The 19,533-nt window shown below is 32.2% G+C and overlaps 1 protein-coding gene across 4 annotated transcripts in view; it reads left to right on the top strand.

The window, feature by feature from the left end:
• LOC143042883 (uncharacterized) overlaps positions 1–19,533 on the top strand; it is a 69,299-nt gene that overhangs the window by 10,653 nt on the left and 39,113 nt on the right. For all 4 annotated transcript variants that reach the window (XM_076215378.1, XM_076215377.1, XM_076215379.1 and 1 more), the window contains exons 3-4: positions 1,050–1,194; positions 12,448–12,590. In XM_076215378.1, the coding sequence (XP_076071493.1) occupies positions 1,050–1,194; positions 12,448–12,590 (288 nt within the window). The remainder of the gene's footprint in view (positions 1–1,049; positions 1,195–12,447; positions 12,591–19,533) is intronic.

Here is a 19,533-nt window from a genome sequence, read left to right on the forward strand (position 1 = left end):
GTATGTTGTTAGTCAATGATATCTGGTATGTTGTCAGTCAGTGATATCTGGTATGTTGTAAGTCAGTGATATCTGGTATGTTGTTAGTCAATGATATCTGGTATGTTGTAAGTCAGTGATATCTGGTATGTTGTAAGTCACAATATATGATATGTTGTAAGTCAGTGATATCTGGTATGTTGTTAGTCAATGATATCTGGTATGTTGTCAGTCAGTGATATCTGGTATGTTGTAAGTCAGTGATATCTGGTATGTTGTTAGTCAATGATATCTGGTATGTTGTAAGTCAGTGATATCTGGTATGTTGTAAGTCACAATATCTGATATGTTGTAAGTCAGTGATATCTGGTATGTTGTTAGTCAATGATATCTGGTATGTTGTCAGTCAGTGATATCTGGTATGTTGTAAGTCAGTGATATCTGGTATGTTGTTAGTCAATGATATCTGGTATGTTGTCAGTCAGTGATATCTGGTATGTTGTAAGTCAGTGATATCTTGTATGTTGTTAGTCAATGATATCTGGTATGTTGTCAGTCAATGATATTTGGTATGTTGTCAGTCAGTGATATCTGGTATGTTGTAAGTCAGTGATATCTTGTATGTTGTAAGTCAATGATATCTGATAAGTTGTCAGTCAATGATATTTGGTATGTTGTTAATCAATGATATTTGGTATGTTGTCAGTCAATGATATTTGGTATGTTGTTAATCAATGATATCTGGTATGTTGTAAGTCAATGATATCTGGTATGTTGTAAGTCAGTGATATCTGGTATGTTGTTAGTCAATGATATCTGGTATGTTGTCAGTCAATGATATTTGGTACGTTGTTAATCAATGATATTTGGTATTGCATTGGTATTGGAAGGTTAATTGGCTCTACAATTTCACTCATGGTTTCTTGAATTTGAATATTTGTATAGTTTACATGTTGAAATACATGTATATTTATATTGTCCTTTTATTTTCCCCATTTGCAATACACGTGATACACTTAGCGTCTAAATATGTCTGTCATGTCTGTATTAATATTTTATAATTTTCTTAGCATTGGCCCATACCATTGATCTGATGTTGCCAGCCAGATTAGCAGGAAATAAACATATGAGGAGACGTCACAAATCAGACACAAACTGTCAGTCGGCAGAAATGGAGGAAAATATGAAAAGAATCCAGCAGTATATCAGGAATAGGTATGTCCAGGTCACCATAATCCATATCTATATTAGTTTGCCCTCCATCTGTCTGTCTGTCTGTCTGTCTGTCCAGCAAATCAGTTTTCCAGACTTTTTATCTTCATGCTTGAAGATATTGATTTGATATTTGGTGTATTGTTTTATCATAACAGGTTTTAAGTCCAATTTAAATTTTCACAATAATAGATTTTCTACTTGTTCAGTTTAAAGCCCTTTATTCCTTAGAATTAATTTTTCCACAAAATACTGATTAATTACTAGATTTCTGTTTAAAGGGAAATAACTCAATTTTTTAAAAGATGTTTGTCTTGCTTGGTAAAGGATACATTTTCATTTAAGAAATAACTCATGGAAGCCATATATTTGTTCGAAATTTACACAGGGCCTAGGCCATGAAATTCGAATTTCATCCTGAGTGATATTGAGGGAATTAACTTAAATAATCAACGGGACATATTATTATATACTGTTGACCTACTGTTCATCTGTCTGTCTGTCAATCCATCTGTTTGTCCTACTGTCTTCAACATGTGGGACATTAACTCAAAAACTATTTAACCAATAATTTTGAAACTTTGGTGAATTGTTTATATCTATTGATGTAAGCTCCCTATTGTTTCTATATAAATTTCAGATTTACAGTTTCTGAGTTTTGGGATTTTATTCATTTAAAAAGGGGGAATTTTCCAGTTTCTTTTTTTACAACAACTCAAGAATGCTTTCGTCAACTTGCAAGAAATTTTGGTGAATTGTTTATATCTATTTACATGAGCTCCCTTTTTAGCTCACCTGGCCCGAAGGGCCAAGTGAGCTTTTCCCATCACTTGGCGTCCGTCGTCCGTCATCCGTCGTCGTTAACTTTTACAAAAATCTTCTCCTCTGAAACTACTAGGCTAAATTAAATCAAACTTGGCCACAATCATCATTGGGGTATCTAGTTTAAAAAATGTGTGGCGTGACCCGGCCAACCAACCAAGATGGCCACCATGGCTAAAAATAGAACATAGGGGTAAAATGCAGTTTTTGGCTTATAACTCAAAAACCAAAGCATTTAGAGCAAATCTGACATGGGTAAAATTGTTTATCAGGTCAAGATCTTTCCGCCCTCAAATTTTCAGATGAATCCGACAACCCGTTGTTGGGTTGCTGCCCCTGAATTGGTAATTTTAGGGATTTTTTGCTGTTTTTATACGACCGCAAAAATTTTAATTTTTTGGTCGTATATTGCTATACTGCTATCACGTTGGCGTCGTCGTCCGAATACTTTTAGTTTTCGCACTCTAACTTTAGTAAAAGTGAATAGAAATCTATGAAATTTTAACACAAGGTTTATGACCACAAAAGGAAGGTTGGGATTGATTTTGGGAGTTTTGGTCCCAACATTTTAGGAATTAGGGGCCAAAAAGGGCCCCAATAAGCATTTTCTTGGTTTTCGCACTATAACTTTAGTTTAAGTGAATAGAAATCTATGAAATTTTGACACAAGGTTTATGACCACAAAAGGACGGTAAGGATTGATTTTGGGCGTTTTGGTTCCAACAGTTTAGGAATTAAGGGCCAAAAAAGGGCCCAAATAAGCATTATTCTTGGTTTTCGCACAATAACTTTAGTATAAGTAAATAGAAATCAATGAAATTTAAACACAAGGTTTATGACCACAAAAGGAAGGTTGGTATTGATTTTTGGAGTTGAGGTAACAACAGTTTAGGAATTAGGGGCCAAAAAGGGGCCCAAATAAGCATTATTTTTGGTTTTTGCACCATAACTTTAGTATAAGTAAATAGAAATCTATGAAATTTAAACACATGGTTTATGACCATGAAAGGAAAGTTGGGTTTGATTTTGGGAGTTTTGGTCCCAACAGTTTAGGAATAAGGGGCCCAAAGGGTCCAAAATTGAACTTTGTTTGATTTCATCAAAAATTGAATAATTGGGGTTCTTTGATATGCCGAATCTAACTATGTATGTAGATTCTTAATTTTTGGTCCCGTTTTCAAATTGGTCTACATTAAGGTCCAAAGGGTCCAAAATTAAACTTAGTTTGATTTTAACAAAAATTGAATCCTTGGGGTTCTTTGATATGCTGAATTTAAAAATGTACTTAGATTTTTAATTATTGGCCTAGTTTTCAAGTTGGTCCAAATGGGGGTCCAAAATTAAACTTTGTTTGATTTCATCAAAAATTGAATAAATGGGTTCTTTGATATGCCAAATCTAACTGTGTATGTAGATTCTTAATTTTTGGTCCAGTTTTCAAATTGGTCTACAGTAAGGTCCAAAGGGTCCAAAATTAAACTAAGTTTGATTTTAACAAAAATTAAATTCTTTGGCTTATTTGATATGCTTTATCTAAACATGTACTTTGATTTTTGATTATGGGCCCAGTTTTCAAGTTGGTCCAAATCAGGATTCCATATCAAGTATTGTGCAATAGCAAGAAATTTTCAATTGCACAGTATTGCACAATAGCAAGAAATATCTAATTGCACAATATTGTGCAATAGCAATTAATTTTCAATTGGAGTTATCTTTCTTTGTATAGAATAGTAGTTGATTATATATGTTGGAAATTTGCCAGACATGACTATGATGTCATTTTCTATTTTTATTTGCCAATAACTTTATGTAAATAACTTCATTGGAAATTTGCCAATATAAAATGTTGCTGATGAAGCTTTTTTTCCTTATCTTATCTAAAATGTTTTTAGATAATGTATGTTTGACATTTGCCAGACATGACTATTTGCATTTTGGATATTGAACCATAATAGTTTAATATTAAATTTAAAAACTTTAAATTCTAATTTTCATTTCTTAAACCAAATTCATAATGTGACATAAACCTATGTTGTGTCAACTATTTAATCACAATCCACATTTATAGCTGTATCAAACTTAAAAGTTGTGTCAATACTTGTTCTCATTTCAGATTTCATAAATAAAAAGAAAATTTCTTCAAACATTTTTTTGACAGGATTAATATTCAACAGCATAATGAATTGCTCAAAGGCAAAAAAATTTTTAAGTTCATTAGACCACATTCATTCTGTGTCAGAAACCTATGCTGTGTCAACTATTTAATTTTAGATTTAAATAAGTTTGAAGAAGAAATCTTTAATTGATTTGTAAAATCTTGACATTTGTTTTGTGTAAAAAACCCATATAATATCAAAAATTTGATCACAATCCAAATTCAGAGCTGTATCACGCTTAAATGTTTTGTCCATTTTTGCCCCAACTGTTCAGGGTTGAACCTCTGCAGGCGTATCCAACTGTTCTCAGCAAAGCAATGTATTTTATGCTTGAAGATATTGACTTTATATTTTTATGTAGTTTACACCATAACAAGTTATAGATCAAGTTAGAATTTCATTCTATTACAATTAATTTTTATACGACCCCAAAAATTAAAAATTTTTTGGTCGTATATTGGTATGACATTGGCGGCGTCGTTGTCATCGTTGTCCGAAGACATTTGGTTTTGGCACTATCACTTTAGTATAAGTAAATAGAAATCTATGAAATTTAAACACAAGGTTTATGACCATAAAAGGAAGGTTAAGATTGATTTTGGGAGTTTTAATTCCAACAGTTTAGGAATTAGGGGCCAAAAAATGATCCCAAATTAGCATTTTTCTTGGTTTTTCGCACCATAACGTTAGTATAAGTAATTAGAAATCTATGAAATTTAGACACAAGGTTTATGACCATAAAAGGAAGGTTAGGATTGATTTTGGGAGTTTTGGTCCCAACAGTTTAGGAATAAGGGGCCCAAAGGGTCCAAAATTAAACTTTGTTTGATTTCATCAAAAATTGAATAATTGGAGTTCTTTGATATGCCGAATCTAACTGTGTATGTAGCTTCTTAATTTTTGGTCCCGTTTTCAAATTGGTCCAAAGGGTCCAAAATTAAACTTAATTTGACTTTAACAAAAATACATTTTAATATTTTATGATGTATTTAAATGTGTAGTTATTGTTGCAAACTCCATTAGTAATTTAAATTGAGATCAGTTTTGGAATAAGGGAAAGGGGGATGTAAACAAAAATGGGGGGGGGTTCAATTTTTCTCATTTAAGATTTCATAAATAAAAAGAAAATTTCTTCAAATATTTTTGTGAGAGGATTAATATTCAACAGCTTAGTGAATTGCTCAAAGGCAAAAAACAAATTTTAAGTTTATTAGACCACATTCATTCTGTGTCAGAAACCTATGCTGTGTCAACTATTTAATCACAATATATATATTAATCCAAATTTAGAGCTGAATCCAGCTTGAATGTTGTGTCCATACTTGCCCCAACCGTTCAGGGTTCAACCTCTGTGGTCGTATAAAGCTGCGCCCTGCGGAGGATCTGGTTGGTCCTGTTTTCAAATTGGTCTACATTAAGGTCCAAAGGGTCCAAAATTAAACTAAGTTTGATTTTAACAAAAAAATGAATTCTTGGGCTTCTTTGATATGCTGAATCTAAACATGTACTTAGATTTTTATACGACTGCAAAAATTTTAATTTTTCGTCGTATATTGCTATCACGTTGGCGTCGTCGTCTGCGTCGTCGTCGGTGTCATCGTCGTCGTCCGAATACTTTTAGTTTTCGCACTCTAACTTTAGTAAAAGTGAATAGAAATCTATGAAATTTTAAAACAAGGTTTATGACCACAAAAGGAAGGTTGGGATTGATTTTGGGAGTTTTGATCCCAACATTTTAGGAATTAGGGGCCAAAAAGGGCCCAAATAAGCATTTTCTTGGTTTTCGCACAATAACTTAAGTAAATAGAAATCTATGATATTTTGGCACAAGGGTTATGACCACAAAAGGAAGGCTGGGATTGATTTTGGGAGTTTTGGTTCTAACAGTTTAGGAATTAGGGGCCAAAAAAGGGCCCAAATAAGCATTATTCTTGGTTTTCGCACAATAACTTTAGTTTAAGTAAATAGAAATCAATGAAATTTAAACACAAGGTTTATGACCACAAAAGGAAGGTTGGTATTGATTTTGGGAGTTGAGGTCTGAACAGTTTAGGAATTAGGGGCCAAAAAGGGGCCCAAGTAAGCATTATTCTTGGTTTTCGCACCATAACTTTATTTTAAGTAAATAGAAATCTATGAAATTTAAACAGAAGGTTTATGACCACTAAAGGAAGGTTGGGTTTGATTTTGGGAGTTTTGGTCCCAACAGTTTAGGAATAAGGGGCCCAAAGGGTCCAAAATTGAACTTAGTTTGATTTCATCAAAAATTGAATAATTGGGGTTCTTTGATATGCCGAATCTAACTGTGTATGTAGATTCTTAATTTTTGGTCCCGTTTTCAAATTGGTATACATTAAGGTCCAAAGGGTCCAAAATTAAACTTAGTTTGATTTTGACAAAAATTGAATCCTTGGGGTTCTTTCATATGCTGAATCTAAAAATGTTCTTAGATTTTTGATTATTGGCCCAGTTTTCAAGTTGGTTCAAATCGGGTCCAAATTAAACTTTGTTTGATTTCATCAAAAATTGAATAATTGGGGTTCTTTGATATGCCAAATCTTACTGTGTATGTAGATTCTTAATTTTTAGTCCCGTTTTTAAATTGGTCTACATTAAAATCCAAAGGGTCCAAAATTAAACTAAGTTTGATTTTAACAAAAATTGAATTCTTGAGCTTTTTTGATATGCTGAATCTATACATGTACTTAGATTTTTAATTATTGGCCTAGTTTTCAAATTGGTCCAAATGGGGGTCCAAAATTAAACTTTGTTTGATTTCATCAAAAATTGAATAAATGGGTTCTTTGATATGCCAAATCTAACTGTGTATGTAGATTCTTAATTTTTGGTCCAGTTTTCAAATTGGTCTACATTAAGGTCCAAAGGGTCCAAAATTAGACTAAGTTTGATTTCAACAAAAATTAAATTCTTGGGCTTATTTGATATGCTTTATCTAAATATGTACTTTGATTTTTGATTATGGGCCCAGTTTTCAAGTTGGTCCAAATCAGGATTCCATATCAAGTATTGTGCAATAGCAAGAAATTTTCAATTGCACAGTATTGCACAATAGCAAGAAATATCTAATTGCACAATATTGTGCAATAGCAATAAATTTTCAATTGGAGTTATCTTTCTTTGTATAGAATAGTAGTTGATAAGATATGTTGGAAATTTGCCAGACATGACTATGATGTCATTTTCAATTTTTATTTGCCAATAACTTTATGTAAATAACTTCATTGGAAATTTGCCAATATAAAATGTTGCTGATGAAGCTTTTTTTCCTTATCTTATCTAAAATGTTTTTAGATAGTGTATGTTTGACATTTGCCAGACATGACTATGATGTCATTTTCTATTTTTATTTGCCAATAACTTTATGGAAATAACTTCATTGGAAATTTGCCAATATAAAATGTTTCTGATGAAGTTTTTTTTATTGTTTTATACAATAAACAATGTATATTCACTTTTACTACCAACCAATCTTTACCATTCAGTGATAACAAGCACTTTATTTTACATTTTAATATTTTATGATGTATTTAAAAGAGTAGTTATTGTTGCAAACTCCATTAGAAATTTGAATTGATATCAGTTTTGGAAAAAGGGAAACGGGGATGTGAAAAAAAAGGGGGGGGGGTTTAAATTTTTCTCATTTCAGATTTCATAAATAAAAAGAAAATTTCTTCAAACATTTTTTTGAGAGGATTAATATTCAACAGCATAGTGAATTGCTCAAAGGCAAAAAAAAAACTTTTAAGTTCATTAGACCACATTCATTCTGTGTCAGAAACCTATGCTGTGTCAACTATTTAATTTTAGATTTAAAAAGTTTGAAGAAGAAATCTTTAATTGATTTGTAAAATCTTGACATTTGTTTTGTGTAAAAAAAACCATGTATTGTCAAAAATTTGATCACAATCCAAATTCAGAGCTGTATCACGCTTGAATGTTTTGTCAATACTTGCCCCAACTGTTCAGGGTTCGACCTCTGCGGTCGTATAAAGCTGCGCCCTGCGGAGCACCTGGTTGTGTTTTGGTCTGTTTTTTTCATACTATACGCAATAAGTCTACTATATTTGTTGTATGGAATGATTGTAAGGTGTACATGTCTAGCGGGCAGATGTCATGTGACCTTGACCTCATTTTCATGGTTCAGTGGTCAAAGTTAAGTTTTTGAGTTTTGGTCTATTTATCTAATACTATATGCCATAGGTCAACTATATTTGGTGTATGGAAATATTTTATGATCTTTATGTCAGTAGCGCAGGTTTCTTTTGACCATGACCTCATTTTCACGGTTCATTGCACAGTGTTAATTTTTTGTGTTTTGGTCTATTTTTCTTAAACTATAAGTAATAGGTCAACTATATATATTGTATAGAAGCATTGTTAGCTGTACATGTCTGCCTGGCATGGTTCATCTGACCTTGACCTCATTTTCATGGTTCATTGGTCTTTGTTTAGTTATCTTGGTTAATGTTAAGTTTATGAGACAGTTGTAATAAAGCTTTATACTTAGGGCTATCAACATAATATCAATGATTAGTAAAGAAGGCGAGACATTTCAGCGTGTGCACTCTTGTTTCATATAAGACTTAATAGCCCATGAAAGATCACTTACCAAAATTTTAGAAGATTCTTGATTTTATTTCTTTTGGTTTGAGACCCAAATAATACCAATGCAAATATAAGGTAAAGGTCCGAGTCAGCCTTTTCCAGCCATATTGTAAATCTCAAATATCTCGAAAAATAGGTCTATGACCTATCAATATTTTTAGCTTATTGTTATCCTTAATTGATGCTCTACCAGCTTATAGTATCAATTTTAATTTCTTAATTTATTTATTTTTACCTATAAACCTCACCTAAGTACATCCTTAAATCATTGTTTTATACAATACACAATGTATATTCACTTTTACTACCAACTGATAAATTAAAACAATTTTTACCATTCAGTGATAACAAGCACTTTATTTTACATTTTAATATTTTATGATGTATTTAAATGAGTAGTTATTGTTGCATACTCCATTTGAATTTGAATTGAGATCAGTTTTAGAATAAGGGAAAGGGGCATGTGAAAAAAAATTGGGGGGGGGGGGGGGGGGGTGTTCAATTTTTCTCATTTCAGATTTCATAAATAAAAAGAAAATTGCTTCCAACATTTTTTTGAGAGGATTTATATTCAACAGCATAGTGAATTGCTCTAAGGCAAAAAAAAAAAAAATTAAATTCATTAGTCCACTTTCATTCTGTGTCAGAAACCTATGCTGTGTCAACTATTTGATCACAATCCAAATTTAGAGCTGAATCCAGCTTGAATGTTGTGTCCATACTTGCCCCAACCGTTCAGGGTTCAACCTCTGCGGTCTTATAAAGCTGCGCCCTGTGGAGCATCTGGTTGATAATAGGCCCAGTTTTCAAGTTGATGACAATCAGGGTCGATGTATTTATCAGTCATTCCCAAAAAATGGGTACAATTACAAAATTTCAGTGTCGCCGGCAAATAACCACAAAATGCAAGCTTAACATATGTCACAGATAATCTTTTTCGTGTTCTAAGTGATTAATAAGTATACTAAAATAAAATTATAGTCTTTTGTGATGTATATCGTTAATATATTTGTGTGAATTTCTATTCAATATACGGAAATCACACGAATTCCGAATGTCGCCAAGAAAAACTCCAAATATTGGTGTGAATTAAAATACTTTATTTCATCTAAATCATGATTAGATTTGCTTTTTTTATTTGACACTATATTGATTTTTATCCACAAAAATATTTTAGAATCAAAAGTTATAATATACACTTTGATTTACCCATTAAACCAATGTCGCCGATAAGCGTATAACCTACCGTAACATATCTTTAGGTACAGTCAAAACATATTTATATGATTGGAAATCATACCCAAAGTGACTTTAAGCTAAGTTGATCCATCAAATTTTAAAATCCTGCCTTTAACTTTTATTGCAATGAAACGAAAAATTTAAAAAAAATCTTCTCTTTCTCTTTTTTCGATTGTCGCATATAAGAATCCAACCTACGTAACGCGTATTTTGGAACGCACTAACCAAGAAGAAATCAAAATGATGATTATTTCATTGAAAGCACCCATAAAGCTTATCAATAATCAGTTTTGAGAAAGCAACTCAACAATATTGTTACATATTTCCATGTATAATGTAAATAAAATAAAACTAACCTCCGTTTAAATAACCTCCGTGACGCAGTTATTTATAGTTAAGTTGTCAGACTTTTTTATCAGTATCAGCGGCTGCCGACACCGCCGAAAGTCATTTTTGTAGCAGACATAATTTATTATAAAGAAAACAGACAAACAAAATACAGATTTTGAGAAAAAAAATGTTGTTTTGGGAAAGGTAGGTTAACTTGTTTTTTCCCTATTATGTGAGCAACATTATAATGTTTAATAAACGTTATATCAGCCATTTTCTTAGATTTAAAATAGTCTACAACACAACTTGTGTAATTACGACGACAATCATAACTTTAACAGCGGTTTATGGCAAACATTTTCAAGATTATTTAGGACTCATCAATGTAACGGAGGTTATGCAAATAAAAAAAATCTAAAGATGCATGTAAACACGATCATACCAATTTAAATTCTTGTACATTGTTATAGATACCAAATCAGTTCATCAATTATCACTAATAAAAATCAAAAGGTGATGTCAATCATAGACGACATCATTGATTTACGTTACGGAGGATAGAAATTTAAGGAAAAAAAGTTTTTTTTCTCTAACAAGACTTTACTCTTTTTAGATAACAATTTACTAAGAAACATGTTTAATTCTGTTGTCTTGTTTGTCATTTAATTCCAATATTTACATTTATTTATATGTTTGCTGTTGGTAAGAACTGGAATTGTCCGTTATGGAGGTTTTAAATGTCGTTACGGAGGATAGAAATTTCGAAATGAAACTATTTTGACTCTAAAACTTCATAGTTGAGTATAATACATACATTATGGTGTGAAGGAAGATGACATTATCTGTATAGAGCTAATAAAATTAAGTTGAACAGTATTCGGTTTAGGTAAAACATATTTTTGAGTGAAAGTTCATGAATCGTTACGAAGATTTTGACAAGAACAAGTCCATTTGACTAAAAGAAACATATAACTTGATAGAAAACAGTTTTTTATTTTGTAATGTCAATAAATTGTTTAGAAAAGCTAGCATTAAAGAGTTAAGCGTTACTATATATCAGCATTCAGATACTGGTTTGATATCAACCTCCGTAACAAAGATGGGGGTGTGGATTAACACAAGCATAAAAAAAACATACAAGTGATTCAAAACATAAATAATAGGGTTTTTCCTGGAAAGCTGTATTATGAAACTAAAATATTATACAGCATAACATTTCATTAGTTTTAATGTATTACTAAATAAGTTGTGAAAACTACTTATTTGAATTATTTTTTAAACACTATAATAATTCAGACCTTAAAATTGGTATTTGCTTTCAATATATACAGAATAATACGTATAAATCAGTTTGCTATGGTGGTAAATGTAACCCATTTCACATGAGCCTGGATTTAAATCTTGTGTTTTTCTCTAATGCAATTTTTAAGATGACTTTATACAACACTAACCTCCGATACGTTCATACTTACCTTGTCTTACAAAAAATGCTAAAACTAGAAAACAACTAAAATGGTGTAAGTAAAAATTAAAAAAAATGACAGACTAGATATAGACACAGAAGAAAACAACACTCTCTCTCTGTTCAGTTGAAATTTATTTTTTAACAGTGTCTACATTCGAATTGTACCCATTTTTTGGGAATGACTGTTATATCTCTAATATTTTAGCCTGATTATGAAATTGGACCACATTGAGGTCTAAAGGGTCTAAAATTGAACATTATTTGATTTCATCAAAAATTGAATTCTTGGAGTTCTATGATTTGCTGAATCTAACCATATATTTGGATTTTGGATATTGGACCATAATAGGAAAATGTCCAATTTAAAATTTTTAAGTTTAAGTTCTTAGATCACATTCATACTGTGTCAGAAACCTATGTTGTGTCAACTATTTAATCATAATCCAAATTCAGAGCTGTATCAAGCTTAAATGTTGTGTCCATACTTGCCCCAACTGTTCAGGGTTCGACCTCTGGGGTCGTATAAAGCTGTGCCCTGCGGAGCATCTTGTTAACTGATAGGAGACTATTTATTGCCATGCAATACTCACAGAATGCTTATCTATGTTTATTTTTCAGATGTTCAAGGGATTCCAAGGAAAATGACATTGTATTTGCTGACAAATCTTTTGACCTAGTTTTTCCTTACGTGCTGTGGGCAAGAGGTGATCTTAGGCAGGCCTCCCAAGCCTTCCTAAAATTAGTTGACAATGAGTCTAAAGGTAAGTTTATCTGAGATCAGGCATGATAAAGTAATCAAGTTCATCTGAGATCCAGCATGATAAAGTAATTATTTAGTTCATCTGAGATCCAACATGATAAAGTAATCATTACTGATAAGTTCATCTGAGATCCAGCATGATAAAGTAATCATTAAATATAAGATGGTCTGCGATCCAGCATGATAAAGTAATCATTAAAGGTCAGTTCACCTGAGATCCAGCAGGATAAAGTAATCATTAAAGATAAATTGAGCTGATACCCAGCATGATAAAGTAATCATTAAAGGTAAATTTTTCTGAGATCCAGCATGATAAAGTAATCATTACAGGTAAGTTCATCTGAAATCCAGCATAATAAAAAAACCATTAAAGGTCAGTTCACCTGAGATCTAGCATGATAAAGTAATCATTTAAGGTAAGTTAATCTTAGATACAGCATGATAAAGTTATCATAACGGTAAGATCCCTTATGATAAAGTAATCATTAAAGGTGAGTTCACCTGAAATCCAGCATGATAAAGTAATCCTTAAAGGTAGGTTGGTCAGAGATCCAACATGATAAAGTAATAATTCAGGGTAAGTTCATCTGAGATCCAGCATGATAAAGTAATCATGAAAGGTCAGTTCATCTGAGATTCAGCATGATGAAGTAATCATTAAAGGTAAGTTGGTCTGTGATCCAGCATGATAAAGTAATCATTAAAGGTCAGTTCACCTGAGATCCAGTGTGATAAAGTAATCATTAAAGGTAAGTTGATCTGATATCCAGCATGATAAAGTAATCATGAAAGGTCAGTTCATCTGAGATCCAGCATGATGAAGTAATCATTACAGGTAAGTTCATCTGAGATCCAGCATAATAAAGTAACCATTAAAGGTCAGTTCACCTGAGATCCAGCATGATAAAGTAACCATTAAAGGTAAGTTCATCTGAGAACCAGCATGATACAGTAATCATCAAAGGGATCCAGCATGATAAAGTAATCATTAAATATAAGTTTATCTGAGATCCAGCATGATAAAGTCATTATTAAAGGTAAGTTCATCTAAGATCCAGCCTGATAAAGTAATCATTACAGGTTGGTCATCTGAGATTACGCCTGATAAAGTAATTATTAAAGGTAAGTTCATCTGAGATCCAGCATGATAAAGAAATCACTACAGTTAAGTTCATCTGAGATCCAGCATGATACAGTAATTATTAAAGTTAAGTTCATCTGAGATCTAGCATGATAAAGTAATCATTAAAGTTAAGGTCATCTGAGATCCAGCATGATAAAGTAATCATTAAAGTTTTACACACTTTTTATGCCCCGTTAATGGGCATTATGTGTATGTATCTGTGCGTCCATTCATTCATTGGTTTGTCCGTCTGTCCCATTTCAGGTTAAAGTTTTTGGTCAAGGTAATTATACGACCGCAAAAATTGAAAATTTTTAGGTCGTATATTGGTGTCACGTTGGCGCCGTCAGCGTCGTCGTCGTCTGAATACTTTTGGTTTTCGCACTATAACTTTAGTTTAAGTAAATAGAAATGTATGAAATTTCAACACAAAGCTTTTGACCATAAAAGGAAGGTTGGGATTGATTTTTGGAGTTTGGTCCCAACAGTTTAGGAATAATGGGCCCAAAGGGTCCAAAATTATTTTTACTTTGTTTGATTTCATCAAAAATAGAATAATTGGGGTTCTTTGATATGCCGAATCTAACTGTGTATATAGATTCTTAATTTTTGGTCCCGTTTTCAAATTGGTCTACATTAAGGTCCAAAGGGTCCAAAATTAAACTAAATTTGATTTTAATAAAATTGAATTCTTGGGCTTCTTTGATATGCTGAATCTAAACATGTACTTAGATATTTGATTATGGGTCCAGTTTTCAAGTTGGTCCAAATCAGGATCCAAAATTATTATATTAAGTATTGTACAATAGCAAGAAATTTTCAATTGCACAGTATTGCACAATAGCAAGAAATCTTCAATTGCACAGTATTGACAGGGATCTCCATGGATGAAAACTGAACGATGGAGGAACTTTCACCATTACAAACTGTGTCTACGCTGTACAGTGTAAGGCGATTGGAAGTATTTTATCCCTCCATACAAGGAATGGTGAACATGCTAATTCATTGCTTATTTAAATTATATTTATTTGAATTTTCATTATAAATTAGAAGTATCAATATTTTCATTTATTGCCGTTTTTATACGACCGCAAAAATTGAAACTTTTTTTGGTGGTATATTGGTATCATGTTGGAGTCGTCGTATGCGTAGCCGTCGTCGTCAGCCGAATACTTTTAGTTTTCGCACTCTAACTTTAGTAAAAGTGAATAGAAATCTATGAAATTTTAACACAAGGTTTATGACCACAAAAGGAAGGTTGGGATTGATTTTGGGAGTTTTGGTCCCAACATTTTAGGAATTTGGGGCCAAAAAGGGCCCAAATAAGCATTTTCTTGGTTTTCGCACTATAACTTTAGTTTAAGTAAATAGAAATCTATGAAATTTTGGCACAAGGTTTATGACCAACAAAGGAAGGTTTGGATTGATTTTGGAAGTTTTGGTTCTAACAGTTTAGGAATTAATGGCCAAAAAAGGGCCCAAATAAGCATTATTCTTGGTTTTCGCACAATAACTTAAGTATAAGTAAATAGAAATCAATGAAATTTAAATACGAGGTTTATGACTACAAAAGGAAGGTTGGGATTGATTTTGGGAGTTGAGGTCCCAACAGTTTAGGAATAAGGGGCCAAAAAGGGGCCCAAATAAGCATTATTCTTGGTTTTCGCACCATAACTTTAGTATAAGTAAATAGAAATCTATGAAATTGAAACACAAGGTTTATGACCATAAAAGGAAGGTTGGGTTTGATTTTGGGAGTTTTGGTCCCCAACAGTTTAGGAATAAGGGGCCCAAAGGGTCCAAAATTGAACTTTGTTTGATTTTATCAAAAATTGAATAATTGGGGTTCTTTGATATGCCAAATCTAACTGTGTATGCAGATTCTTAATTTTTGGTCCCGTTTTCAAATTGGTCTACATTAAAGTCCAAAGGGTCCAAAATTAAACTAAGTTTGATTTTAACAAAAATTGAATTCTTGGGCTTTTTATACGTTCGCACTCTAACTTTAGTAAAAGTGAATAGAAATCAATGAAATTTTAACACAAGGTTTATGACCACAAAAGGAAGGTTGGGATTGATTTTGGGAATTTTGGTCCCAACATTTTAGGAATAAGGGGCCAAAAAGGGCCCAAATAAGCATCTTCTTGGTTTTCGCACTAAAACTTTAGTTTAAGTGAATAGAAATCTATGAAATTTTGACACAAGGTTTATGACCACAAAAGGAAGGTTGGGATTGATTTTGGGAGTTTTGGTTCCAACAGTTTAGGAATTAAGGGCCAAAAAAGGGCCCAAATAAGCATTATTCTTGGTTTTCGCACAATAACTTTAGTATAAGTAAATAGAAATCAATGAAATTTTAACACAAGGTTTATGACCACAAAAGGATGGTTGGGATTGATTTTTGGAGTTGAGGTCACAACAGTTTATGAATTAAGGGCCAAAAAGGGGCCCAAATAAGCATTATTTTTGGTTTTTGCACCATAACTTTAGTATAAGTAAATAGAAATCTATGAAATTCAAACACAAGGTTTATGACCATAAAAGGAAGGTTTGGTTTGATTTTGGGAGTTTTGGTCCTAACAGTTTAGGAATAAGGGCCCAAAGGGTCCAAAATTGAAATTTGTGTGATTTCATCAAAAATTGAATAATTGGGGTTCTTTGATATGCCGAATCTAACTATGTATGTAGATTCTTAATTTTTGGTCCCGTTTTCAAATTGGTCTACATTAAGGTCAAAAGGGTCCAAAATTAAACTTAGTTTGATTTTAACAAAAATTGAATTCTTGGGCTTTTTATACGTTCGCACTCTAACTTTAGTAAAAGTGAATAGAAATCAATGAAATTTTAACACAAGGTTTATGACCACAAAAGGAAGGTTGGGATTGATTTTGGGAATTTTGGTCCCAACATTTTAGGAATAAGGGGCCAAAAAGGGCCCAAATAAGCATCTTCTTGGTTTTCGCACTAAAACTTTAGTTTAAGTGAATAGAAATCTATGAAATTTTGACACAAGGTTTATGACCACAAAAGGAAGGTTGGGATTGATTTTGGGAGTTTTGGTTCCAACAGTTTAGGAATTAAGGGCCAAAAAAGGGCCCAAATAAGCATTATTCTTGGTTTTCGCACAATAACTTTAGTATAAGTAAATAGAAATCAATGAAATTTTAACACAAGGTTTATGACCACAAAAGGATGGTTGGGATTGATTTTTGGAGTTGAGGTCACAACAGTTTATGAATTAAGGGCCAAAAAGGGGCCCAAATAAGCATTATTTTTGGTTTTTGCACCATAACTTTAGTATAAGTAAATAGAAATCTATGAAATTCAAACACAAGGTTTATGACCATAAAAGGAAGGTTTGGTTTGATTTTGGGAGTTTTGGTCCTAACAGTTTAGGAATAAGGGCCCAAAGGGTCCAAAATTGAAATTTGTGTGATTTCATCAAAAATTGAATAATTGGGGTTCTTTGATATGCCGAATCTAACTATGTATGTAGATTCTTAATTTTTGGTCCCGTTTTCAAATTGGTCTACATTAAGGTCAAAAGGGTCCAAAATTAAACTTAGTTTGATTTTAACAAAAAATAAATCCTTGGGGTTCTTTGATATGGTGAATTTAAAAATGTACTTAGATTTTTAATTATTGGCCTAGTTTTCAAGTTGGTCCAAATGGGGGTCCAAAATTAAACTTTGTTTGATTTCATCAAAAATTGAATAAATGGGTTCTTTGATATGCCAAATCTAACTGTGTATGTAGATTCTTAATTTTTGGTCCAGTTTTCAAATTGGTCTACTTTAAGGTCCAAAGGGTCCAAAATTAAACTAAGTTTGATTTTAACAAAAATTGAATTCTTTGGCTTATTTGATATGCTTTATCTAAATATGTACTTTGATTTTTGATTATGGGCCCAGTTTTCAAGTTGGTCCAAATCAGGATTCCATATCAAGTATTGTGCAATAGCAAGAAATTTTCAATTGCACAGTATTGCACAATAGCAAGAAATATCTAATTGCACAATATTGTGCAATAGCAATTAATTTTCAATTGGAGTTATCTTTCTTTGTATAGAATAGTAGTTGATAATATATGTTGGAAATTTGCCAGACATGACTATGATGTCATTTTCTTTTTTCATTTGCCAATAACTTTATGTAAATAACTTCATTGGAAATTTGCCAATATAAAATGTTGCTGATGAAGCTTTTTTTCCTTATCTTATCTAAAATGTTTTTAGATAATGTATGTTTGACATTTGCCAGACATGACTATGATGTCATTTTCTATTTTTATTTGCCAATACCTTTATGTAAATAACTTCATTGGAAATTTGCCAATATAAAATGTTGCTGATGAAGTTTTTTTTATTGTTTTATACAATAAACAATGTATATTCACTTTTACTACCAACCAATCTTTACCATTCAGTGATAACAAGCACTTTATTTTACATTTTAATATTTTATGATGTATTTAAAAGAGTAGTTATTGTTGCAAACTCCATTAGAAATTTGAATTGATATCAGTTTTGGAAAAAGGGAAACGGGGATGTGAAAAAAAAGGGGGGGGGGTTTAAATTTTTCTCATTTCAGATTTCATAAATAAAAAGAAAATTTCTTCAAACATTTTTTTGAGAGGATTAATATTCAACAGCATAGTGAATTGCTCTAAGGCAAAAAAAAAAAAAATTAAATTCATTAGTCCACTTTCATTCTGTGTCAGAAACCTATGCTGTGTCAACTATTTGATCACAATCCAAATTCAGAGCTGTATCACGCTTGAATGTTTTGTCCATACTTGCCCCAACTGTTCAGGGTTCGACCTCTGCGGTCGTATAAAGCTGCGCCCTGTGGAGCACCTGGTTGAATATGGGCCCAGTTTTCAAGTTGGTTCAAATCAGGATCCAAAATTATTATATTAAGTATTGTGCAATAGCAAGAAATTTTCAATTGCACAGTATTCAGCAAAAGCAAGAATTTTTCTCATTTCAGATTTCATATATAAAAAGAAAATTGCTTCCAACATTTTTTTGAGAGGATTTATATTCAACAGCATAGTGAATTGCTCTAAGGCAAAAAAAAAAAAAAATTAAATTCATTAGACGACATTCATTCTGTGTCAGAAACCTATGCTGTGTCAACTATTTAATCACAATCCAAATTTAGAGCTGAATCCAGCTTGAATGTTGTGTCCATACTTGCCCCAACCGTTCGGGATTCAACCTCTGAGTCGTATAAAGCTGTGCCCTGTGGAGCATCTGGTTTTTGATTTAGTTAGTGAAGTACAGTTGAAACTTAGTACACATGTCCCTATGATATGAGTTTTCAAATTTTAATGGAACATAAAAAGTTATAGTGTGAGGTGGGCATCCATGTACTATTCACTTATTCTTGTTTGCTTCATGCTGAAGTTATTGATTTGCTAATAGGTGTATATGTAACAAGCTATGTATATCAAGTTCTAATTTTGTTCAAGTCTAAATATTTTGTGCAGACTTATGGTCCTGGATTAAATAAATTCACTCAAATTAACAGTTTTCAACACTTTTTATGCCCCACCTACGATTGTAGAGGGGGATTATGTTTTCTGGTCTGTGCATCCGTTCATCCATCTGTTCATTCTTTCGTTCAGCCGTCCGTCTGTCTGTCCCGCTTCTGTTTAAAGTTTTTGGCCAAGGTTGTTTTACATGAAGCTGAAGTCCAATCAATTTGAAACTTAGTACACTTGTTCCTTATGATATGATCTTTCTAATTTTAAAGCCAAAGGAGTAGGTCCAGTAAGACCCCTTTTTAGCCCCAAAATATAGCAGTTTTACAAAATTGAT

The sequence above is a fragment of the Mytilus galloprovincialis genome, chromosome 8 (genome assembly GCF_965363235.1).
Source record: "Mytilus galloprovincialis chromosome 8, xbMytGall1.hap1.1, whole genome shotgun sequence".
In the NCBI taxonomy this organism is placed as follows: Eukaryota; Metazoa; Mollusca; class Bivalvia; order Mytilida; family Mytilidae; genus Mytilus; species Mytilus galloprovincialis.